Consider the following 27,885-nt stretch of genomic DNA (forward strand, 5'->3'; position numbering starts at 1 on the left):
AGGGCCTGAACACCGCACACGCGCGCACAATTGGCGTGCCACTATAACTGGCGCATCATTGTCGTGTCTGCATGCTCCAGGGTGGTAATTGCAGGCGATGCGGCAGGCCTGCAGAGGTACGGCTCACAATGGCCAGGTCTGCAGAATGAAGTCTCCCACCCACACCACGCACAAGCGCACATGGATAAAGAATTCAAAGATCCCCCAGGTAAACACGCGGAAAGGCTGTTGGGGCAAACACGTGTACAGGTATACAGATCCCCCATATAGACGTGACAGACTGTCGGGGCAAGTGCTGTCAGCGGGTAGCAGCACCTGTGAAGGCCGGCGCGGCACACGATCGGGGTGTGCGGCCAGCACCATGCCCGGCCGCCTTTGTCTTCCCAGCACTAATGTGTGTGTTTTTTTTTACTACACTGCACCAGGTACTCGTATAAAGGTTGAGTCGATCTCGTTGAAGCGGTCAAGGACTGCTTGGGATGTGAAATTGAATTGACTTTGGTTGAGTTAGTACAGCACTTGAGTGCTGGATGTTGCTACTGGGTGTACTGATTGTTTTCGCGTTTAAAGGGAGCAGCAGTACGTACGTGTGTGTGTGTGCGTCGAGTTTGCTTGTGGTGCGACTGGGTGGCTATAATTATTGGCCAGGGTGGATATGCGGCCGACGTTGAATTGGTGGTGGTGGTGGTGGTATGCAAATGTGGGAGAAAGTTATTTTTTGCCGCAATTCGTGTCGAGGGAGAGATGTCGCAAAAAAATAAACTTCGTGGTATAATTTTAATAATGATAATTATTTTTGTCATCATTCTTTTCCAAAAAGTTGCGTGCGGAAACTGGACCGACCGGTCACCCTCCCTCCCATGTTGTGTTGGCCGTTGCAACATTTCTGGTTCAAACCTTACTTTATTTTTAAACTTTGTTCTGGTGAGTTTGTGCGTGTGTTTTGCGCTCGAACTTTTGACAGAGGAAATTGTACTGACATTTACAAAAAAGGTTTACGAAAAAATACCTAAACAATTACTACATTTATAAACATTACTAAATTACAAAAAAGGTACTGACCCCCAAATCCAATTCTGGTAATTGTTCAAGCAATGCCGTTTTTGCTCTCCAGATAAATAATTCACTTTGTGATTCTATGATTCTTGTGATCCTGGTATGATTTTTGTGACCCTATGATTTTTGTGATCCTGCTATGAATTTTTGTGACCCTGCTTTGGTTTTTGTGATCCTGCTATGATTTTTGTGATCCTGCTATGATTTTTGTGATCCTGCTATGATTTTTGTGACCCTGCTATGATTTTTGTGATCCTGCTGATTTTTTGTGATCCTGCTTTGGTTTTTGTGATCCTGCTATGATTTTTTGTGATCCTGCTATGATTTTTTTGTGATCCTGCTATGATTTTTGTGATCCTGCTATAATTTTTGTGACCCTGCTATGATTTTTGTGATCCTGCTTAGATTTGTGTGATCCTGCTTAGATTTTGTTTTAACATTTCCCAGGGATGCCTGATTTCAAACATACATTATATAACCACAGTTCACACATCGCTCACCACCTTCCACCCCCCCCGCCCCCCAAAATGAAATTAGTGATAAAACCAACAACACACGAGGGCCAATTAATGTTTGAACCACGAAATCAACTCAAGCGCGAGCTATCCAGCAGTGGTGCGCAGGTGATGATAGCTAAGCACTGTACAGGAATTATATTCACTATAGCAATCACTGACCACCGCTCACTACTGCTAAAATAAGTTGGTAGGACCCGCTTTAAAATGAGCTATCAGAGTGTGATTCTTTCCTGGGTATTCAAACGTAAGAACTATATCTATTTTAACTTACCATCGTTGTCATCATCATTATCATGCATGGACGGCACACACATCGCTCTCATCCTCGTTATGCTAATTAGACTGCTGGAGTGATGACCTACATTGGGGTCGGACCAACTCTGATATCACCACCACCATCGATCCCACCCATCACAACCTCCCAGACTCCTATCGCCAAGCCAAACTTGTAACTGGCTGAAGAGCCTCGACTGGACATATGTGGAAAAAGAGCTTTATGGATATTCGGATTCCCCCAGGAAAAATAAAGATTCTGATCCTGAACCTCCCAAGTTGCTTCTCCTATATCCTCCTCCACAAACCTCCACGTTGCTTACACCATCATCTTACCCCACTCTGCTCACCACATGTCCCACCCATCACTACCTCCTCCTCCACCAACCTCCACGTTACTTACACCATCATCTTACCCCACTCTGCTCACCACATGTCCCACCCATCACTACCTCCTCCTCCTCCTGTGACCCCCCCCCCCACCCCCACAATTAATTTGGCCTTTACATTCTCCGCAACCCCCCCCCCCCCCTTCTTTGCATACTCATTCTAAATATTTTAAATAAACCTTACAAAATACTCTTTGGTTCTCACGGTAAAGTCACGCAGGTAAAAACATAAAACTAAATAAATTAAATCACGACGTTTCGGGCGCAACACAAGCGTCCGGTATCAGGTGAGACAACCACAGCAATAAACAATTGCTGAATTCAATATGGAGGGGGAGGTCACAAGACATTTGGACCACCCCGCTTACTTAAAAATATATATTACGTTTTAGATAATAAAATGGAGGGGGGGTGTCACAAGACATCCGGACCACCCTGCACAGCAGTAAATAGTTGCCCCCCCCCGAATGTGACCTCCCAAGTTGTAAACAACAAACACACAAACAGCAACACTTAAAACACTCAACATTTAACCTTCATTTGATTCCACTCAACACTTAACCTTGATTTGATTCCACTCAATACTTAACCTTGATTTGATTCCACTCAACGCTTAACCTTGATTTGATTCCACTCAACACTTAATCTTGATTTGATTCCACTCAACACTTAATCTTGATTTGATTCCACTCAACACTTAACCTTGATTTGATTCCACTCAACGCTTAATCTTGATTTGATTCCACTCAACGCTTAACCTTGATTTGATTCCACTCAACGCTTAACCTTGATTTGATTCCACTCAACACTTAATCTTGATTTGATTCCACTCAACACTTAATCTTGATTTGATTCCACTCAACACTTAACCTTGATTTGATTCCACTCAACGCTTAATCTTGATTTGATTCCACTCAACGCTTAATCTTGATTTGATTCCACTCAACGCTTAATCTTGATTTGATTCAACTCAACACTTAATCTTGATTTGATTCAACTCAACACTTAATGTTGATTTGATTCAACTCAACACTTAATCTTGATTTGATTCAACTCAACACTTAATCTTGATTTGATTCCACTCAACACTTAATCTTGATTTGATTACACTCAACACTTAATCTTGATTTGATTCAACTCAACACTTAATCTTGATTTGATTCGACTCAACACTTCATCTTGATTTGATTCGACTAAACACTTAATCTTGATTTGATTCAACTCAACACTTAATCATGATTTGATTCGACTTAACACTGAATCTTGATTTGATTCGACTCAACACTTAATCTTGATTTAATTCGACTAAACATTATCTTAACGCGATGCGAACTTATCATGAACCCCTGCTGCGTTACTGACAGACGGGACTAAGGCACAAACAACAACTTTGTTATTATTATTAAGTCGTCAAGCGAACCAAAATCTTTGAGAAAAATCATACACGAGACAATATATACACACACATACACAACTAATGTGATATAGAAGACACACACAGTAACGTGGAGCTGGGGTGGTAACACACATTGTTACGTTGCTGTTGAGAGTTGTGCGGTGCCGATGGTGCTGATGGTAGTTGTGCTGATGGTAGTTGTGCTGGTGCTGATGGTGGTGTTGATGGTAGTTGTGCTGATGGTAGTTGTGCTGATGGTAGTTGTGCTGGTGCTGATGGTGTTGATGGTAGTTGTGCTGATGGTAGTTGTGCTGATGGTAGTTGTGCTGGTGCTGATGGTGGTGGTGTTGATGGTAGTTGTGCTGATGGTAGTTGTGCTGATGGTAGTTGTGCTGGTGCTGATGGTGGTGGTGTTGATGGTGGTGGTGTTGATGGTAGTTGTGCTGATGGTAGTTGTGCTGATGGTAGTTGTGCTGGTGCTGGTATTGATGGTAGTTGTGCTGATGGTAGTTGTGCTGATGGTAGTTGTGCTGATGGTAGTTGTGCTGATGGTAGTTGTGCTGGTGCTGATGGTGGTGGTGTTGATGGTTGTTGTGCTGATGGTAGTTGTGCTGATGGTAGTTGTGCTGATGGTAGTTGTGCTGGTGCTGATGGTAGTTGTGCTGGTGCTGATGGTGGTGTTGATGGTAGTTGTGCTGATGGTAGTTGTGCTGATGGTAGTTGTGCTGGTGCTGATGGTGGTGGTGTTGATGGTAGTTGTGCTGATGGTAGTTGTGCTGATGGTAGTTGTGCTGGTGCTGATGGTGGTGGTGTTGATGGTAGTTGTGCTGATGGTGGTGGTGCTGATGCTGTTGATGGTGGTGGTAGTCGTGCTCGAGATGGTTGCTGATGGTGGTAATGTTGATGATAGTTGTGTTGGAGATGGCGGTGGTGGCTGATGGTGGTAATGTTGATGGTAGTTGTGTTGGAGATGGTGGTGGCGGTAATGTTGATGGTAGTTGTGTTGGAGATAGTGGTGGTGCTGATGGTGGTAGTTGATGGTAGGTGTCTTGATGGTAGTGATGTTTGTGATGGTGTTGATGGTGGTAGTGTTGATGGTGCGAGTCGTGCTGGTAGTGATGTTTGTGATGGTGATTGTTGATGGTGGTGATGGTCTTTGTTGTTGATGGTCTTTGTTGTTGATGGTGATTGTTGTTGATGGTGGTGGTGATGGTCTTGATGGTGGTAGTGTTGATGGTAGGTGTCGTGCTGGTAGTGATGTTTGTGATGGTGGTGATGGTGACTGTTGTTGTTGATGGTTGAATTTGCTCGGTGTTGAGGTGAGAGCTGAGCGAGTGATAATTATTGATCGCGATTCTGTTGATGGCAGTGAATAACGTGGTATTTATAATAACACGTCTCCAATGCGTAACATTTACAATGCATAACATATTTATATAATACGATCATGTATAAGCGACATCGTCGACGATTTACAATTGTACGCTGCCGATGAGAACGATCGGCGGCAACAACAACAATGGCGACGATGGTTGTGGAGTGTAAACAACAACAACAAAAACACCCTCACCTTTTGTGTTTAATGACTTTAAACTTTAACATTATCCTCGGCTCTTCACGTGTGACCCGATATCAAAACTAAATAAGTTGGCGCTTCTTGCTTCAAACGTCCGCGTGAATCGCCGTCTTCATCACCATCTTCATCACCTCTTCTTCCTCTTCCTCCTCTTCCTCTTCACGATACCAGGATGGTGAAGTATGGTCAAACGCAATTCGGGCAAATCGCCCCGACGGGAGGCTTCGCTTTTGTTGGGATCGCTCGCGAAACGTCGTACTTGAGAGTGTAAGCAAACGTCGTGGCTTTAAATAAACTCCTCACAGACCCCGCCGCGTCGGGTGGCGGCGGATTCTACAACACACAGCCACCCCAAAACATAATTGTCAGAGGCCTCTCTCATCCAGCAGTGGATATGACCAACAGCTCGCACTGTGAAACGCTTCTTCGCAGCTGCCGCAGGGTCCCCCCTCCGAAACGTTGATCTTCTTATCCTCGTTCACCATCGGCACCGTGCGTAAATCTCTCAGCAATGTCGTCAGATCTTGATTATAATCCCAGCGAGACGTTCGGCGTCTTCCTCGTCAGGACTTGTAAACACAGGGCCCACCTTGCCATATATATACACCCGCGTGTGTGTGTGTACGACGTGTGTGTTGTGTACACGGCGCGTGTGTGAGCAAGCGTGTGTTGTGTACACGCCGTGTGTTGTGTACACGTGTGTGTGCACGTGTGTTTGAGCACGTCTGTTGTGTACACGTGTGTGGAGATAGGTGTGTTTGTGTACACGTGTGTATACAGTATATGTCTGTGTATATACAGTACATAGGTGTCTTGTATTAGTGTACACGTGTGTATTAGTGTGCGTGCGTGTACGCGACTGTACACGCGCGCACACGTGTGTTCACTTATGTCCACGTGTGTGGTGTGTGACCACGTGTGTGTGTGTGGTGTGTGTGACCACGTGTGTGTGTGTGGTGTGTGACCACGTGTGTGTGTAAAGACAGTAGGTCTGTGTGTACCGGCGTAAGCGGAGAGTAGCCGTACGTGTTGCACGGCTGTATGTGATTACATCACGTGCGCGTGTGTCCGTGTGAAATCACAGCACACCTATGTTCAAACTTGCGCGTACACGCCCCGTGTACGTGTGCCTGTACGTGTGCCTGTGCGTGTCCCCGCCTGTAGCACACGCCTGTGGGTCTCTCTATCGCGTTTGTATGCGACTGTACCGTGGGTACGGCCTCACTAGCCAGCAGCACCTGCCCCCAGAAAGTCAATCAAGTCGGGGGGAATCTGTGTCTGTGTTCCCGTATGTCTGTCTGTATGTAATTAGAACACGCCTCTCTTGTGCACAGTGCCTGTCCCCGTGTGTGTGTGCATGGCAGGCCCTACGTGGTGTGAGCGTGGCGTGTTGTGTGTGTGTGGAGCCGGGTTGAGAGGCCTCCTTCCCTGCTCCCTCACGCCAGCCCGTGTCACCCCCCCCCCTCTCGCTCACTGCTCACGGGCCGAGAGACTCCTCGTGGGGGTGCAGGAGGAGCCGTGGCGGCCACTCCGACTACCGCGCGCTTCCTAGACGCCGCGCACTCGCTGACCAACCCACCCACACCACCTACCCACCCACCACCAACCCACCACCTAACTACCCACCCACCCACCACCTACCCATCCACACCACCTACCCACCACCACCACCAACCCACCAACCCACCCACCACCAACCCACCCATCACCAACCCACCTACCCACCCATCACCAACCCACCTACCCACCAACCCACCTACCCACCAACCCACCTACCCACCACCACCGACCCACCTACCCACCCACCACCAACCCACCTACCCACCCACACCACCTACCCACCACCAACCCACACCCCACCTACCCACCCACCACCGACCCACCTACCCACCCACCACCAACCCACCTACCCACCCACACCACCTACCCACCACCAACCCACACCCCACCTACCCACCCACCACCAACCCACCCACACCACCTACCCACCACCAACCCACCTACCCACCTACCACCGACCCACCTACCCACCCACCACCGACCCACCTACCCACCCACCACAGTCTTTTCGCTATTTACAAACCACTTATTGCGACCTCGCTAAACAACGCGCACGACAATACTTTAATAACAGGCCATATAACGAACCTATACGCAAATGCAGAGGCGATACACCACGATCGATGAACACCACGTGCTGCTTTACCGCGCGCTTCCTAGACGCCGCGCACTCGCTCACGCTGACCGCCACGCCCACCCCCAACAGTCTTAGCAACTACAAACTGCTTAAACCACGCTGTCGCTAAACAACGCGCACTACTACTTAAGACGGCTATGCAAACCTCCAACACCGTTAAGGTTAAACACCACGCAACCTCGAAACACCGCGCACTTAACTCGCGCTGACCACCCCCAAGTCGCTATTACAAAATTCGTAACCAGGCTCTCGCTAAACAACGCGCACTGATACTTAAGACGGCTATACAAACCTCCAACACCACGCACTCCCGAAACACCGCGCATTGAGAGGATGACCACCCCAGTCCTCCCGATGCAGAGTCACGATCTGCATGTAGACTGCAGGAGGAATCCGAGGAGCTATGAAGCTCTTTTACACTGACGGCCACAGGGGTCATCAGTAAGCGACAAAAAACTTGAGCAAATTGATAACCGCGCTCCATAAACGCCGCACACTCGCCTATCACGCTCTCCCGAATTAAAACAAATTGTTTATTGCCCAGAGCATCATACTCTCCATACACGAAGCACACCTGTAACCCACCCCCCTCCCAAACGCTCCCGAAGCAACACGCAAATGCCCTTTTACAAACATCTACTCTGGAATCCACTCCCCTCCCCCCCCAAGTTCTTATAACAACGACCTCGGCTCAATTCAAGACACATCTAACCCGAACTACATTGTGACATTGCCGTTAGTTGCTGGCCGCTCGCTTGACGTTTTGTGCCTACGCTCAGCGACTGTAACATTAAAGTATCCGTTACGTACTGCGTACACACACACACACAGGTGTACACACACACACGTGTACACACACACGTATACACACAGTGTACACACACACACGTATACACACACGTACACACACACACGTGTACCACGCTGTTACCGAACTCTCTCTAAAAAAACGCGCACTCTCCACGTGCCAATCTCTCTCCACGTAACAATGACGAGAGCGTTGTTATACCAAATGCTCCCTAAACGCCGCGCACACTTCGACTCGCTCATACCCCCATCGGCACCGTCAACAAGAACGACCACATTTTTTCTAAAAGACCAAACACTCCCGACACAACGCGTACCCGTCCGCCTGCCAATCAATCAATCGTCGCTCGCCAATAACGAGACGACGACCCTCGTTACCAAACGCCACCTAAACAATGCGCACTACAGATGTAGCTACTGCAGATTCAGTAGCTACTACAGCCCTTCAAAGTGCGGGGCCCGTAGCTACTACAGATGTAGTAGCTACGTGGACACGTGAAAGCTACTGGGACGATGTAGTAGCTACGGGCCCTGCACTTTCAAGGGCCCCGCGCTAAATGCTTTCAAGCTATCAATTCCGGTTCAGTGATGTGTAGCTACACGTGTCGTAGTAGCTACAACATGTAGCTACAACATGTGTAGCTACTACTACATATGTAGCTACTTTTGCTGGGTTTTGCCCCGGCATAAGAAATTGCCGTGTGGATACCGAACTCCTTCTAAACAGCGCGCACTGTCTTGAGCCTAATGCCTTTACCACAATTTTCCCTATTGGGGGTATCAATTACCGTGGAAAAACTCGAAGTTTCTGCGTCTCCCCATGCCACTCTCCTGCCATCAGCGAACATCGTCTCTCACTCACTGGGGGCTCCACCCTGCTAGGCCGTGGACACGTGGAAGCCACTGGGAAGGACGTCTTGGACGAGTGTGATCCTTCTACAGATGTCTCTAGATTTTTCGAAGCGATTTTTTTTTCGGATATCTCGGGGATTTTGTTTTTGACCCTCCAGACTTCTCAGGGGTTTCGCAGACTGTATCCAAAAATTTTTAAAGATATATTCTCCAGATTTCCCAAGGTTTTACCAAATGTCTCCGATTTCCTGTAGATTTTCTTTGCTATATTATCTCCAGATTTCTCGATTTAAACCTTTTTTTAAATCAAGAATTGCCAATTATTTTTGCATCCAGATTTCACAATTTTTCGATACTTTTTCATTTTGCCGCTGTTAAAATATTACCGCCCATCGTTTAACTTCTAAAGTTAACCCACGGCTAAAGAGAAATGTAGCAGGAACGCTTCCTAAAAATAAAAATAATCACAACGTGTATGCTCTCTCTTCAACTACTGACCATTTACCCTTGTGTGTCTGGGGTAGCGTGGCTCTCGTCCCCCCCCCCCCCCACGTCTGACCCTCAGCAAGCGTCACGCGATGACCCACCACGACGCCTCGGGGGATACGCCCAAGCGAGCTTAATTAACACCGCCTCATTTGCATACAAATGAGACCACCCTTTATTCAATTGCCGCCGAACAAATGGAGGTCGTTGAAGACGCGCCAAAGCAATGGGCCGAAGGGATTCCTCCTGCCCACCCCACCCTCCCCACCGTTTCGCGAATTGTGAGATGCATTGTGGTTTGTATTGGTTGCGACACGCGTGTATTCGCGAGACACCATATCAACGTTGGCCATATTAAATCGTGACCTAAAGCTTTCGTGACTGCAGGAATTCATATTCTCTGGGTCTTTCGGTAAAGTCACCTAGATGGGTTCAAAGAAAATAACAAAAAACTACGACGTTTCGATCGCAACGCAAGCGATCCTGATGAAGGCCGCTTGCGTTGCGATCGAAACGTCAGGAGTTTTTTTGTGATTTTCTTTGAACCCATTAACGTGACTTTACCGAAAGACCCACAGAATATGAGTTGGCCATATTCATGTTAAGCATCGTCAAGTGACAGTGGTATCAACTTCCCACATGGTCACGTACATTTCAGCGTTTCTCAACGTCGATTTGCTTTCGCTGGACTTCCAAGTATGTTGTGTTTCTCTCTCTGTGTCTCTGTGTGTCTCTCTCTGTGTGTCTCTCTCTGTGTTGTCTCTCTCTGTGTGTCTCTGTGTGTCTCTGTGTTGTCTCTCTCTGTGTCTCTGTGTTGTCTCTCTCTGTGTGTCTCTGTGTTGTCTCTCTCTGTGTGTCTGTGTTGTCTCTCTCTCTGTGTCTCTGTGTTGTCTCTCTCTCTGTGTCTCTGTGTTGTCTCTCTGTGTCTCTGTGTTGTCTCTCTCTGTGTGTCTCTGTGTTCTCTCTCTGTGTCTCTCTGTGTCTCTGTGTTGTCTCTCTCTCTGTGTGTCTCTGTGTTCTCTCTCTGTGTCTCTGTGTTGTCTCTCTCTCTGTGTGTCTGTTTGTCTCCGTGTCAGTGTTTTGTCTCTCTCTCAAATGTAGTTCTACCTGATGACGGTTGCTTGTGTTGCAATCGAAACGTCGTATTCTATTATTAAATTTATTTTCTTTCTACGTGACTTTACCGAAAGAACCAAAGAGTAATTCCAAGTAAGAATTAAACCAAAGTTAATTATGGTGGTGGAGGTGGTGGTGGTGATGATGATGCCATTGCGGCTGCTGCGTTGACAAGCGGTGCACACGACAAATATCCACGCGTTCATAGCGCACGCGCGATGCCGAAGGGCTGTTGCCCGAAACGTCGAAAGGTTTCTCAGATCGAATGTTGAAGACTTAACAGCTATTCCATCCTCACGCCCATCGTTTCGCAGCTTCACCATCCGCAGGGCCTTGTAACCCGGCAGAGTTATTGAATTAAGTAGGGAAATGACGAGCTCATTATCCTATCGTGCAGCCACACACTTTGGTTCAGGGTATTTGGAGAAGTCCTTGGCTCACTGCCACGCCTGTGGGACGGAGCTGCCCGGAGTGCAGGCGGTGCAGCTGCACACGAGGAGGGGGGGGAGGCGGGGGGGGGGGATTCCTTTCACCACGGCACATGCCAACCAATCGCACCTCCGATTAGCACGGTTGGCTACCCACGTACGGTGCGAAGTAAGTTCAACATATACTCCACCAATGTAAGGATATTTTAAACTAACGCTTTTTCAATTTTGATTTAAAGCTTTCGTGACTGCAGGGATTCATATTCTTGGTTCTTTCGGTAAAATCACGTAGAAGGGAAACAATAAAATAATAAAAAGATAAAACAATAAAATAATTTTATTGTTTCCCTTCTACGTGGCTTTACCGAAAGAACCAAGAATATTACTCTGTTTAGTTTACCAGGTAAGGCCCCACTGAGCTATGTAGGTCTTCTTCAGAAGCGATGGCTCAACCAACTGGCTAAATATCACGTGGTAAATAGATAGCAGCCAAATACTGTAAAGCGGCACGTTGAGTCTCAATATCACGTGGTACATAGATAGCAGCCAAATACTCTAAAGCGGCACGTTGAGTCTAAATTTGTAGGGGGAACCGGAGGACCCGAAGACAAATCCACGCGACCACGGGGAGAGAAAGAGAGAGAGACACGCAAACTCCAAATATACAGCAGCAGGCGTCACAGGGTTATGATTGAAACCACGACCTCCTGCGCACCAGGCGAGGTAGTCAACATCTCCTAGCCATCGTGATGATGATGAGAGAGAGATAGAGACACACAAACTCCAAACATACAGCAGCAGGCGTCACAGGGTTAGGATCGAACCCACGACCTCCTGCGCACCAGGCTAGGTAGTCAACATCTCATAGCCATCGTGACGATGATGAGAGAGAGATAGAGACACACAAACTCCAAACATACAGCAGCAGGCGTCACAGGGTTAGGATCGAACCCACGACCTCCTGCGCACCAGGCGAGGTAGTCAACATCTCATAGCCACCGCACCACTGGCCACCACCTTCATTTGATCTCCCTCCCCCAGCACCGATATCTCAGACACAGACGAGGAGCACGGCAATTAACTTCAACATCGAGGTCGCTCGTTAACCGCACGCAGGGCGAAGCTGAAGGTTAATGGGATGAGCAAAAGGGGAGGCGTGAGACAAAGACAAAGATCCGCCGTGTAGCCTGTAACAGACTGTTGGGGCAAGTGCTGTTGGCGAGTAGCAGCGCCTGTGAAGGCCGGAACGGCACACGAGGGGATGGGGTGGCCAACACCACGCCCGGCCGCCTTTGTCTCCCCAGTGGTGATGTTTACTACACACCGCACCAGGTACTCATTTGAGGCTGAGTCGATCTAGGGGAGGACCCAGGATCGGTGCAGATAATTCGTCACCGATGTTGGCTGTGAGCGGGAATCGAACTCGGGTTGTCTGGGATCGTGGCTAAGTGCGCTAACCACTGCACCATCACTCCCCCACACGTAGATAACGACACAGATCCCCCGTATAGCCTGAACAGACTGTTGGGGCAAGTGCTGTTAGCGAGTAGCAGCAGCAGCAATGCCTATTAAGGAGACAAAGACAAAGACCCCCCGTATAGCCTGAACAGGCTGTTGGGGCAAGTGCTGTTAGCGAGTAGCAGCAGCAGCAATGCCTATTAAGGAGACAAAGATCCCCCTTGTAGCCTGGACAGACTGTTGGGGCAAGTGCTGTTAGCGAGTAGCACCTATGAAGGTCGGAACGACACACGAGGGGGGGGGGGGGTAGGTGGACAGCACCACGCCCGGCCGCCTTTGTTTCACGCACACACGCACGCACACGTGTGTGCGTGCGTGTGTGTGTGCACATGTGCGAGCACACACATGTGCACACCATCACTCTAACGTTTTACGGTTTGAACATTTGACTCCGCTTTTCATGCTCCTATTATTATTCTTCACAGAGTCTTTGAAGAAGAGCACACGCGCGTGTGTGTGTGTGTCTGTGCGTGTGTCTGTGCGTGCCCACGTGTGTGTGTGCCCACGTGTGTGTGTGCCTGCGTGTGTGTGTCTGTGTGTGTGTGTGTCTGTGCGTGTATCTTTGTCCGTGTGTGTCTGTGTGTGCCCGCGTTTGTGTGTATGTCTGTGCGTGCCCTGTGTCTGTGCGTGCCCTGTGTGTGTGCGTGTCCGCGTGTGTGTGTGTGCGTGTCCGCGTGTGTGTGTGTGCGTGTCCGCGTGTGTGTGTGTGCGTGTCCGCGTGTGTGTGCCTGTGCGTGCCCGTGTGTGTGTGTCTGTGCGTGTGTGTACAGCCGGGCGTGGTGATACCCACCCCACCCCCGCCCCTCATGCGCCGTGCCGACCTTCTTCACAGGCGCACTTGCCCCAAAAGTCCATCGAGGCTACACGGGGGATATTTGTCTTTGTGAAAGGGTACACACAGCGCAGCGTGCTGTATGACACACACACACGCACCTCCGATCAGCGCGGTTGGTTACGTACGGTGCGAAAGAAGTTCAGCGTGCATACTCACAGACTGACACAGCCAAAGTCAGCGAGCACCTATTAAGGTCTGCGCGGCATACACGTAGCCCTGCCCCAGCCGCCTTTGTCTTCCCCCCACTTCTGGTTTACATTGCCACGCCACCGCAGGGAGGTATTCATTTAAGGCTGAGACGACCTAGGGGAGGCCCAGGTCAGCTTGACACACACACGCACACACACGCACAAAGACACAGATCCCCCGTATAGCCTTAACAGACTGTAGAGGCAAGTGCTGTTAGCGAGTAGCAGCACCTATGAAAGCCGGCACTGTGGCACACGAGGGGGTGGAGTGGCCAACACCACACCCGGCCGCCTTTGTCTCCCCGGTGGCGATGTCTACACACCGCAACAGGTGCTCGTTTGAGGCTGAGTCGACCTAGGGGAGGCCCAGGTACCTGTTCAGATAATCGTCACTGGCGTCGGTGGCCATGAGCGAGAATCGAACCCGGGTCTCCGGGTTCGTAGCGCAGCGTAGCGCTAACCGCGACACCACCGCTCCCCACACACACACGCATGTGCACACGCACGCACGCGCGTGCACACACACGCACGCGCGCACACACCTTAGGCACGCATGTGTTTCTCGTGACTGTGCACGTGGCCGAGTTATTTATTAAATTGGAGGAAGCTTTTTGAAGTTGAAGAATAAGTCAAAAAGTGTAACGGCGAGATACGAGGGACAGAGACCCCCCCCGCTGCGTGGCCACCGACGGCCACCGTCGCTGCTACAAACGGGCGGCCGTCACAGCCGGCACGGCGCACGCGGAGGTGAGCGTGCCCAGATCCCGCACCCGGCCGCCTTTGTATCCCCGTTGCACTGCACCGGCTAAGTCGTGCTAAGCGATGAGTCGACCCTGGGTTGGGCCCCTATTAAGGTCTGAGCGGGGATTGAGGCTCGGGTCGTCGGGTTCGGAGCGCGGCGAAGCGTCAACCGCGCTTGCACTCACACAGCCACGACAACAACAACAACCACCACAACAACAACAACAACCGCCATTCGCCACTAAGTGGCGGTGACGCCACCACGACGCTTGTGCCAGGCTATGTGCACCTTGAGGCCACGTGGAGTGTCGAACGCCCGCCGGCAGGAGGTCACGGGGCAGACCCAGCAAGTGCCACGAGTCGACTGAGATGAGTGGCTGATGCACCACCTGTGCCAACCTGCTGCGCTTTAGCCACCCGGCGCTCCGCTCGTTGTTGTGAGCGTCGCTCCTCCGCCCTCCGTTGTTGTTGGAGGGCGACTACCTCCAACTGCCCAGTACACACACACGCACGTGTACAACAGCCGCCACGCGCCACGAAGTGGCGGGCATTTGGCCACGGCGCTTGTGCCAGGCTAGGTGCACTTTGAGGCCACGTGAAGTGTCGAAGGCTCGCTGCTGACAGGAGGTCACGAGACAGACCCAATGGAAAGACCTAGGTTGACCGACAGATGCACCATACACTTACAAAGACAAAGATCCCCCGTATAGCCTGAGCAGACTGTCGGGGCAAGTGCTGTTAGCGAGCACCTATGAAGGCCGGCACGGCACACGATGGGGGTGGGTGGCCAGCACCACGCCCGGCCGCCTTTGTCTTCCCAGTGGCGATGTTTACTGCACTACGCACCAGGTACTAAATTAAGGCTGAGTCAACCTAGGGGAGGTCCAGGACCGGTTTCAGATAATCGTCACCCGTGTTGGCCGTGAGCGGGAATCGTACTCGGGTCGTCGCCGGGTTCGTAAGCGCAGCGTAGCGCTGACCTGCTACACCACCGCTCCCCACGACAAAAACCACACGCATAGAGACAACGTCGGAGGAATCGCTGCGACGAGAGATGAAAGGGCGAGAGAGACTTCAGAAAAAAGGTCACACATCCTGGAAGAGGGTGGAGGGTGCAGGGAGGGCCTCTGGAGCTGATCAAAGTGAGGCGTCCTGGCTATCGTCGCTGTATCGCCCGGTTAAGTGAAGGTCAGAGACTCAATATGAGAGTGGAATTGCAGGTTATGCCACCTAATAACGATGATAACAATTGAGGACATTCGGTATGTAACAATTTAGGCCATTGGCGCCATCAATGTGACACGCGGGGGTCTGCGCGACAGGTGGTATAGGCCCGTGGGGGGGGGGGGGGGGGGTGGGTGGGTGGATGAGTGGTTGAGTGAGTGAGTGGGTGAGCGGGTGAATGGGTGAGTGAGTGGGTGAGTGGGTAGGTGGGTGGGTGAGTGAGTGGGTGAGTGAGTGGGTGAGTGGGTAGGTGGGTGAGTGAGTGGGTGGGTGGGTGAGTGGGTGAGTGAGTGGGTGAGTGGGTGAGTGGTTGGGTGAGTGGGTGAGTGAGTGGGTAGTTGAGTGGGCGAGTGAGTGGGCGAGTGAGTGGGTGGGTCAGTGGGTGAGTGAGTGGGTGGGTGCGTGAGTGAGTGGGTGAGCGGGTAAACAGGTGAGTGAGTGGGTGAGCGGGTAAACAGGTGAGTGAGTGGGTGGGTGAGTGGGTGAGCGGATGAGTGAGTGGATGAGTGAGTGGGTGAGCGGGTGAATGGGTGAGTGAGTGGGTCAGTGAGTGGGTGAGTGAGTGGGTGAGCGGGTGAGTGGGTGAGTGAGTGGGTGGTTGAGTGGGCGAGTGAGTGGGCGAGTGAGTGGGTGGGTCAGTGGGTGAGTGAGTGAGTGGGTGAGCGGGTGAATAGGTGAGTGAGTGGGTGGGTGAGTGGGTGGGTGAGTGCGTGGGTGGGTGAGTGCGTGGGTGGGTGAGTGCGTGGGTGAGTGAGTGGGTGGGTGGGTGGGTGAGTGAGTGAGTGGGTGAGTGAGTGAGTGAGCGGGTGGGTGGGTGAGTGAGTGAGTGAGTGGGTGGGTGAGTGAGTGGGTGAGTGGGTGGGTGGGTGAGTGGGTGAGCGGGTGAACAGGTGAGTGAGTGGGTGGGTGCGTGAGTGGGTGGGTGAGTAGGTGGGTAGATGAGTGGGTGAATGAGTGAGTGAGTGGGTGGGTGAGTGAGTGAGTGGGTGAGTGGGTGAGTGAGTGAGTGGGTGGGTGAGTGAGTGGGTGGGTGAGTGAGTGGGTGGGTGAGTGAGTGGGTGAGTGGGTGGGTGAGTGAGTGAGTGGGTGAGCGGGTGAACAGGTGAGTGAGTGGGTGGGTGCGTGAGTGGGTGGGTGAGTAGGTGGGTAGATGAGTCGGTGAATGAGTGAGTGAGTGGGTGAGTGGGTGGGTGGTAGCGTTGCACGCCTTTTCCACTGCAGACCAAACCCTGACTCATCTATCAGTCAGCACCAGGTCTGTTGTCAGAACCGTGAAAGGTCCCCTGTGTGATGATATAAAGTTGGACACATCGCCACGAGCAGGGGATCTCGGTACAAAGAAACTCCTGCTACCGCCAGACATCCACAGACTCACACAGACACCCGTCGACCGACACCCGTAGACTCGCACAGACACCCGTAGACTCGCACAGACACCCGTAGACTCGCACAGACACCCGTAGACTCGCACAGACACCCGTAGACTCGCACAGACACCCGTAGACTCGCACAGACACCCGTAGACACGCACAGACACCCGTAGACTCGCACAGACACCCGTAGACTCGCACAGACACCCGTAGACTCGCACAGACACCCGTAGACTCGCACAGACACCCGTAGACTCGCACAGACACCCGTAGACTCGCACAGACACCCGTAGACTCGCACAGACACCCGTAGACTCGCACAGACACCAGTAGACTCGCACAGACACCCGTAGACTCACACAGAGACCCACAGACTCACACAGAGACCCGTAGACTCACACAGACACCCGTAGACTCACACAGACACCCGTAGACTGACACAGACACCCGTAGACTCACACAGAGACCCGTAGACTCGCACAGACACCCGTAGACTCACACAGACACCCGTAGACTCACACAGACACCCGTAGACTCACACAGACACCCGTAGACTCACACAGACACCCGTAGACTCACACAGGCACCCGTAGACTCACACAGACACCCGTAGACTCACACAGACACCCGTAGACTCACACAGACACCCGTAGACTCACACAGACACCGTAGACTCACACAGACACCCGTAGACTCACACAGACACCCGTAGACTCACACAGACACCCGTAGACTCACACAGACACCCGTAGACTCACACAGACACCCGTAGACTCACACAGACACCGTAGACCCACACAGACACCCGTAGACTCACACAGACACCCGTAGACTCACACAGACACCCGTAGACTCACACAGACACCCGTAGACTCACACAGACACCGTAGACTCACACAGACACCCGTAGACTCACACAGACACCCGTAGACTCACACAGACACCCGTAGACTCGCACAGACACCCGTAGACTCGCACAGACACCCGTAGACTCACACAGACACCCGTAGACTCACACAGACACCCGTAGACTCACACAGACACCCGTAGACTCACACAGACACCCGTAGACTCACACAGACACCCGTAGACTCGCACAGACACCCGTAGACTCGCACAGACACCCGTAGACTCACACAGACACCCGTAGACTCACACAGACACCCGTAGACTCACACAGACACCTGTAGACTCACACAGAGCCCCATAGACTCACACAGAGACCCATAGACTCACACAGAGACCCATAGACTCACACAGAGACCCATAGACTCACACAGAGACCCATAGACTCACACAGAGACCCATAGACTCACACAGAGAGCCATAGACTCACACATAGACCCATAGACTCACACAGACACCCATAGACTCGCACAGAGACCCATAGAGTCGCACAGAGACCCATAGACTCACACAGACACCCGTAGAATCACACAGAGACCCATAGACTCACACAGACACCCATAGACTCGCACAGAGACCCATAGACTCGCACAGAGACCCATAGACTCACACAGACACCCGTAGACTCACACAGAGACCCATAGACTCACACAGACACCCGTAGACTCACACAGAGACCCATAGACTCACACAGAGACCCATAGACTCACACAGAGACCCATAGACTCACACATAGACCCATAGACTCACACAGAGACCCGTAGACTCACACAGACACCCATAGACTCACACAGAGACCCATAGACTCACACAGAGACCCATAGACTCACACAGAGACCCATAGACTCACGTGTCCCCTGTGTGCAGGAATCAAAGGGATGGGCACAGAGGGCTGAGGGCGCTCTGTGCCGAGCCCAGGAGGGGGCAGTGCACCCTCTCTGTGTGCTGCACCCTCTGTGTGTGTGCTGCACCCTCTGTGTGTGCTGTACTCTCTGTGTGCTGCACCCTCTGTGTGCTGCACCCTCTGTGTGCTGCACTCTCTGCGTGCTGCACCCTCTGTGTGCTGCACCCTCTGTGTGCTGTACCCTCTGCGTGCTGCACTCTCTGCGTGCTGCACCCTCTGCGTGCTGCACCCTCTGCGTGCTGCACTCTCTGCATCCTCTGCACCCTCTGTGTGCTGCACCCTCTGCACACAGAGAGTGCCCCCCCCCCTTTTTAAATGAAAGATTTCACAAAAGATTTCACTCTCTGCTCCCCTCCTTCTTACCCCTTCCCTCTCTCTCTCTACCCCCTCTCTCTACACCCCTCTCCCTACTCTATGTCTGTGTTCCCCCTGTTTTATATGTACATATTTCTTTAAAAAAATAAACTACGACAAGTGCTGCATCCGCACCCAGCCATTCTTCGCAGTCCTACGGCCTCCGACGGGCAGCTCACAATCTGCACGCAGAGCTCTCTACCGTCATCTGCCACCGAGCACACGGCCTCCTCCAGCGCCCACTGCTCCTTGAAGGCCGGCACGGCGTGGGTCAGCCGCGCGTGGCGGAACTCCGGCCCACACACCCTGGCTCCGACCAGAGCGCGGAAGATGCCCAGGCTGCTGGCTGGACGTTGCCCCTCCAGGGCCACCTTCCTCGCCCTGTACACGGCGAGCTTGGCGTAGCCGAAGAGCACGTTGACCGGCCCCTGAAGATGTTGGGGTCCGTCGCCCTTCGGGTATCCAAAGATGAGGACCGTCGGGGAGAAGTGGAAGCTGAACCACCTTAGGAGGATGTTTCTCAGGACCTTGAACAGCGAGTCCAGGCTCTTGCACTCCACGTATTGGTGCGCCACCGTCTCCACTTTACCGCAGAACCGGCACTCCGGGGACGTGTCGGTGAAGCGCGCCAGGGAGGCGTTGGTGGTGACGGTGCCGTGGGCGATGCTCTAGCTGAGGTCGCCGATGCGGTTGTACGTCGGGCTGGAGTAGAGTTGCCTCCAGAGAGGCCTCTCCGGAGAGATGCAGGGCAGGGCATCTATCTCTCCTCTCTCCTCTCTCTTTCCTCTCTTTCGCCCCTCTCTCTCCTCCCCTCTCATCATCATCACCACCACCACGACCACCAACCCTATCATCATCATCACCACCATCACCACGACCACCAACCCTATCATCATCATCAAAGACAAAGATCCACCCCCCTAGAGGTAACCTTTCACAGACTGTTGGGGCAGGCGCTGTTCGTAGCGACGCCTATGAAGGCCCGCGAGGGTGGGGGGGGGGGTGGTTGGGTGGCCAATAACACCGCGCCCGGCCGCCTTTGTCTCCCCAGTGGCGAGCGATGTTTACTACGCACCCAGCTGCTCACCCGAGGCCGAGTCGACCTAGTGGGAGGCCCCAGAACGGCTTCAGTTCGAACGCTCGCCGCCTGCCGGTGGCCGTGAGCGGTTTGGCCGGGGTTTGTCGCGCGGCGCGCTAACCGTTGCGCCGCCACTCCCGCTCCCAAACCCATCTCCCCGCCGCCCCACCAACCCCCCAACCCAGCCGGTTTCAAAGCCTCCGTCCCTTTTGGGCCGGCCACCCAAAAAGTCCCAAGTTCTTTGCGCGGGGGGGGTGGGGGGGAGGGGGGTTTAAAAAAGAAAAACATTTCCCCACGGGATTTTTCGAAAATTTCGAAGGGTATTTTGTGAGTTGAACAGCAGGGACATCTCGCGCCCACATCCGCAAAGCCCCGGGGCGCCGCCCGCACAATACACCCTCCGTGAACAACGCGCGCCCGACCGCCTTTGTCTCCCCGCAATGCCAAAGGGTGTTCACGAACACACGCTGATGGAATGCACGAACAAGGGCCGTCGCTCGAAACGTCGCCGGTTTTACACGTTGCAATGTTTCCCGAAATATTGCACTTTGTCTATTATTATTATTATTTGTTTTATTGATTAATGTGTAAGAGTTGTTGTTGTTGTCTGTTCGTGCACCACCACCACCACCACCAGACTGTATTTGAGGCTAAGTCAACCTAGGGGACGGCACTGGCTTTAGGTCAGATATTGTTTGCTCTGCCACTGCTGTTGTTGGACTTCAATCAGGAATCCAACCCATGTGGCTGGATTAGAAGAGCACAAAGACAAAGCCCCCCCCCCCCGCTCTCGTGTAGCCTTCGACCGAGTGTTGGGGCAAGTGCTGCTAGTCGTGAGTAAGCAGCACTGCCGACGAAGGAAGGCCGGAACTGGGGGGGAACGATGGGGTGGTTTAGTGGCCAGCCACTGCTCCACATTCACAGACAGCACAGGGCCCAAACCGCCCAACGGCCAGCAACAAGCAGCACCATCTAGGTTGTAATAGACAATACGGGTGTCACACGTTTGTTGAATTGAGCGAGGTTCTTGTTGTTGTTTGCTGTACTAGCTTGGGGAGAGAAGAGACGATGGTGATGGTGGTGGTGATTATGGGAGGAGGGGATTCCAGAGTGGAGCAGTGTGAGGGAAGAGGCAGAGAGAGAGGGGTGAGGTGACCTGCAGTGTGGTGAGTGGGCCAGTAAGTTAGTGTGTGGTTGTCACCTGCAGTGTTGTGAAATGGTGGGTGGGTGAGTGGCTGGGCGGGTGAGTGGGCGAGTGAGTGGGTGGGCGAGTGAGTGGGTGGGTGAATGGGCGAGTGAGTGAGTGGGCGAGTGAGTGAGTGGGCGAGTGAGTGAGTGGACGGGTGAGTGAGTGGGCGAGTGAGTGGGTGGGTGAGTGGGCGAGTGAGTGGGTGGGTGAGTGGGCGAGTGAGTGGGTGGGTGAGTGGGCGAGTGAGTGGGTGGGTGAATGGGCGAGTGAGTGAGTGGACGGGTGAGTAAGTGGGCGAGTGAGTGGATGGGTGAGTGGGTTATTGGCTGGGCGGGTGAATGGGTTATTGGCTGGGCGGGTGAGTGGGCGAGTGAGTGGGCGAGTGAGTGGGTGGGTGAATGGGCGAGTGAGTGGACGGGTGATTGAGTGGGCGAGTGAGTGGGCGGATGGGTGAGTGGACGGGTGAGTGGACGGGTGAGTGAGTGGACCGGTGAGTGGGTGAGTGAGTGGACCGGTGAGTGGGCGAGGGAGTGAGTGGGTGAGTGGGCAAGTGGGTGGGTGGGTGAATGGGCGAGTGGGCGAGTCAGCGAGTGAGTGGGCGAGTCAGCGAGTGAGTGGGCGAGTGAGCGAGCGAGCGGAGTGGGCCAGTGCGTGGTTGTAACCTGCAGTGTGGTGGTGGTTGAGACTAAAGAGTCGGTGTCTGGTACAGACCGCGTGCCCAGCACGGGCGTCAGTGACATTGCCTCTGTCAGGAAGTGATGACGGGAGGGTGGCGGCGCCGGGAGTGTGGCGACCACCTCCCGCCGGTGGGTCTGGTCAGTCAGGCCGGGCCAGTTCTCCGCGTCGCCTATCAGGATGCGACATCGTCAGGTGGGGGGCCCAGGAGGGGGCAGGTGAGGGAGGGGGGGAGGAAGGGAGGGGGGACAGCCCCCCTTATCCGCATTCCAAGAGATCAGATGAGATGTCAAAATAACATTCGCCAATCTCCGCATGGCCAGAGAGTAACCTTTTTTTGAAAATAAACTTTTTTTTTAACAGAGAATACTAAAATCACCCCGCAGAAGCGGGGAGCCGTGGGGCTCGCGATGCACGGCCACACAACTTGCACGCCAGAAGATGTCCCCGATACACTGTGCGCGTTTTAAAATTGCACTCGCCCACTAACTCACTCACCCACTAACTCACTTACCCACTAACTCACCTACTCACCCACTAGCTCACCTACTCACCCACTAACTCACTTACTCACCCACTAGCTCACCTACTCACCCACTAACTCACTCAACCACTAACTCACTCATCCACTAGATCACCTACTCACCCACTAACTCACCTACTCACCCACTAACTCACCTACTCACCCACTAACTCACCTACTCACCCACTAGCTCACCTACTCACCTACTAACTCACTCAACCACTAACTCACTCATCCACTAACTCACTCACCCACTAGCTCACCTACTCACCCACTAACTCACTCACCCACTAACTCACTCAACCACTAACTCACTCACCCATTAGCTCACTCAACCACTAACTCACTCACCCACTAACTCACTCACCCACTAGCTCACCTACTCAACCACGAACTCACTCAATCACTAACTCACTCATCCACTAGCTCACTCACCGACTCACTCACCCACTCACCTACCCACTAGCTCACCTACTCACCCACTAACTCACTCAACGACTAACTCACCTACTCACCCACTAGCTCACTCACCCACTAGCTCACCTACTCACCCACTAACTCACTCAACGACTAACTCACCTACTCACCCACTAGCTCACCTACTCACCCACTAACTCACTCACCCACTAGTCACCTACTCACCCACTAACTCACTCAACGACTAACTCACCTACTCACCCACTAGCTCACCTACTCACCCACTAACTCACTCACCTACTAGTCACCTACTCAATCACTAACTCACTCAACCACTAACTCACTCACCCACTAGCTCACCTACTCACCCACGAACTCACCCACTAGCTCACCTACTCACCCACTAACTCACTCACCCACTAACTCACTCACCCACTCATCCACCCATCCATCCACTCATTCACCCACCCAACCACCCACTCACCAACTCACTCACTAACCTACACACCCGCTCATTTACCCAAGTTACTCTTGCCAATGGGACTCTCTTGAGCTGGTTACACAAAATTAACTTTAAACTTGAACTCACTCGCTCACCAACCCATTCACCCACCCACCCATTAACCCACTCACCAACCCACCCACCCATCCCACTCACCAACCCACTCGCCCGTCTCTTGAACTCTTCCACGCGCTGACACAAAATGAACGTGGAACTCGATCCAGACCCCTTGCCAACGCACGCTCCGGCATCGACCACCGCACTGCACCTTGCAATAGATCGACGTGTGGTTCAATACGACTCACTCAGGGGCAGTGGCTAGAGGAGGAGGAACGAGGAAGAGGCTTTGATGTACTGATGATCAATATGAACGTGGAACTCATCAACGCTAATGAATTGACATATCGATGTCGTGTACAGACAGGGAGATCGAGAAGATGCAGACCCTGTTGGATGCATCTTCACGATTCTGGGTAGAGATTCAATAAATAAAATTGATTTACCAGGTAAGGCCGCACTGAGCTGTAGAGCTGATATTCTTCAGAAGCCACCTGGCGATCACAAATGATAGTTCAAACAAGTGGCCGACCATCATCATCGTGTGGAAACGTAAAAGCAGCAGCCAACCACTCTAAACGCAACGCGTGAAGTTGATTCTGGGGGGGGGGGGGGGGGGGGGGAACCGGAGGACCCGGAAACAAATCCACGCAACAACGGGGAGAGAGAGATACGCAAACTCCAAATATACAGCAGCAGACGTCGGCTTGGCGATCGAACCCACGACCTCCTGTAGACCAGGCGAGAGAGTTAACATCTCCTAGCCACCGTGCTAATGATGATGATGAGAGAGAGAGACACGCAAACTCCAAATATACAGCAGCAGGCGTCGTCAGGGTCGGGATTGAAACCACGACCCCCTGCGCACCAGGCGAGGTAGTCAACATCTCCTAGCCATCGTAATGATGATGAGAGAGAGAGAGACACGTAAACTCCAAATATACAGCAGCAGCAGCAGGCGTCGGCTTGGGGATCGAACCCACGACCTCCTGTATACCTAAAGAGGTAGTCAACATCTCATAGCCACCGCAGCTTCCCAATAAAACCATTTCACTAATTTGGTTCCGTTAAACACGTGGTCGGGCTTTCGAGACCAATGTCATCCATAACGGAGGTTTTATTGGTCAGATCGCGTAAATATATAAATGTTGTGTCGTTAAACTGGGCACCACGCGACACAGCCAACTAGTAAGGGTTGTCACGTAAACAGAACGTGGCCAATTCGTCACTAGTACAGCACTAGTGTATAGTGTATAGTAGTGTATAGTGTAGTGTATAGTAGTGTATAGTGTAGTATACTAGTACAGCACACCGGTGTGGTGGAGACCCAAGTCACAACATTTACGATGCGAGTCAGACATTTCGCCAGTAAATCACAACCAGCTTCATCAGGCGGACAGCCAGATTCGTGGAGAAATCCTCCTGGTTCGTCACTTTAATCGAGGTGGTTTGGCTCTGGGTGGACAGGGCGCCCGGGAGATTTTAGAAATGTCACCCCCAGGCCCCTTACCCCCAGGCCCCCTACCCCCAGGCCCCCTACCCCCAGGCCCCCCTACCCCCAGGCCCCCCTACCCCCAGGCCCCCTACCCCCAGGCCCCCTACCCCCAAGCCCCCTACCCCCAGACCCCCTACCCCCAGACCCCCTACCCCCAAACCAGCGTCTGGGTCGCCAGTCCGGTGGGCTGAGACCACGGTGCTCACACCACTGTGCCAGCTGCCCACAGACAACGCTTAAGAACTGAACATAGTGGTATTTAACACGGCGTTAGTGGTGTATAATATAGTGTTAGTGGTATATAATATAGTGTTAGTGGTATTTAACACGGCGTTAGTGGTGTATAATATAGTGTTAGTGGTATATAATATAGTGTTAGTGGTATTTAACACGGCGTTAGTGGTGTATAATATAGTGTTAGTGGTATATAATATAGTGTTAGTGGTATTTAACACGGCGTTAGTGGTATATAATATAGTGTTAGTGGTATATAATATAGTGTTAGTGGTATTTAACACGGCGTTAGTGGTATATAATATAGTGTTAGTGGTATATAATATAGTGTTAGTGGTAGTATATGACAGTGTTAGTATATAATATAGTGTTAGTGGTATTATATGAGTGTAGTGGTAGTATATAATATAGTGTAGTAGTATATAATATAGTGTTAGTGGTATATAATATAATATAGTGTAGTAGTAGTATATAATATAGTGTTAGTGGTAGTATATAATATAGTGTAGTGTTAGTATATAATATAGTGCAGTAGTAGTATATAATAGTGTTAGTGGTATATAATATAATATAGTGTAGTAGTAGTATATAATATAGTGGTAGTATATAATATAATATAGTGTAGTGGTAGTATATAATATAGTGTTAGTGGTATATAATATAGTGTTAGTGGTATATATTATAATATAGTGGTATATAATATAGTGTTAGTATATAATATAATATAGTGTAGTAGTAGTAGTATATAATATAGTGGTATATAATATAGTGTAGTGATAGTATATGACAGTGTTAGTGGTATATAATATAATATAGTGTTAGTATATAATATAATATAGTGTTAGTATATAATATAGTGTTAGTAGTATATAATATAGTGGTATATAATATAATATAGTTTTAGTATATAATATAGTGTTAGTATATAATATAATATAGTGTAGTGATAGTATATGCCAGTAGTATATGCCAGTGTAGTGGTATATAATAGTGTTAGTAGTATATAATATAGTGGTATATAATATAGTGTTAGTATATAATATAATATAGTGTTAGTATATAATATAGTGTTAGTAGTATATAGTGTAGTGATAGTATATGCCAGTAGTATATGCCAGTGTAGTGGTATATAATAGTGTTAGTAGTATATAATATAGTGGTATATAATATAGTGTTAGTATATAATATAATATAGTGTTAGTATATAATATAGTGTTAGTAGTATATAATATAGTGGTATATAATATAGTGTTAGTAGTATATAATATAGTGGTATATAATATAATATAGTGTTAGTATATAATATAGTGATAGTATATAATATAATATAGTGTTAGTATATAATATAATATAGTGTAGTGATAGTATATGACAGTGTAGTAGTATATAATATAGTGTTAGTATATATAGTGTTAGTATATATAGTGTTAGTATATAATATAATAGTTTTAATGGTAATATATAATACAGTGTTAATGGTAATATATAATATAGTGTTAATAGTAATATATGACAGTGTAGTATATAGTATAATACAGTGTTAGTATATTATATATAATATAGTGATAGTATATAATATAATATAGTGTTAATATATAATATAATACAGTGTTAGTATATAATATATAATACAGTGTTAGTATATAATATATGACAGTGTTAGTATATAATATAATACAGTGTTAGTATATAATATAATAGTGTTAATATATAATATATAATACAGTGTTAGTATATAATATATAATACAGTGTTAGTATATAATATATAATACAGTGTTAGTATATAATATATGACAGTGTTTAGTATATAATATAATACAGTGTTAATATATAATATATAATACAGTGTTAGTATATAATATAATACAGTGTTAATATATAATATAATACAGTGTTAGTATATAATATATGACAGTGTTAGTATATAATATATAATACAGTGTTAGCATATAATATCATACAGTGTTAATTATATAATATAATACAGTGTTAGTATATAATATATGACAGTGTTAGTATATAATATATAATACAGTGTTAGTATATAATATAATACAGTGTTAGTATATAATATATAATACAGTGTTAGCATATAATATCATACAGTGTTAATATATAATATAATACAGTGTTAGTATATAATACATGACAGTGTTAGTATATAATATATAATACAGTGTTAGTATATAATATAATACAGTGTTAGTATATAATATATAATACAGTGTTAGTATATAATATCATACAGTGTTAATATATAATATAATACAGTGTTAGTATATAATACATGACAGTGTTAGTATATAATATATAATACAGTGTTAGTATATAATATAATACAGTGTTAGTATATAATATATAATACAGTGTTAGTATATAATATATTGACAGTGTTAGTATATAATATATAATACAGTGTTAGTATATAATATATGACAGTGTTAGTATATAATATATAATACAGTGTTAGTATATAATATATGACAGTGTTAGTATATAATATATAATACAGTGTTAGTATATAATATATGACAGTGTAGTGGTAATTGTGCTGTGACGCGTGAAACGAGGCACGTGGC

The 27,885-nt window shown here is 49.6% G+C and overlaps 2 protein-coding genes across 4 annotated transcripts in view; both read right to left on the reverse strand.

Annotated features, from left to right (window-relative positions):
• Positions 1 to 27,885, reverse strand: part of LOC116956434 (pleckstrin homology domain-containing family A member 7-like) — a 222,609-nt gene that overhangs the window by 49,436 nt on the left and 145,288 nt on the right. The gene's annotated exons all lie outside the window — the stretch shown is intronic.
• On the reverse strand, positions 2,384 to 4,973 carry LOC142906477 (uncharacterized; the record flags this gene model as incomplete). Its single annotated transcript, XM_076054357.1, has 1 exon — positions 2,384 to 4,973. A coding segment is annotated over one exon (1,263 nt), but the record flags the coding sequence as incomplete, so codon positions are not given.

This window comes from Petromyzon marinus, chromosome 65 (genome assembly GCF_048934315.1).
Source record: "Petromyzon marinus isolate PM22_M1 ecotype Great Lakes invasive population chromosome 65, UKy_Petmar_22M1.pri1.0, whole genome shotgun sequence".
Taxonomy (NCBI): domain Eukaryota; kingdom Metazoa; phylum Chordata; class Hyperoartia; order Petromyzontiformes; family Petromyzontidae; genus Petromyzon; species Petromyzon marinus.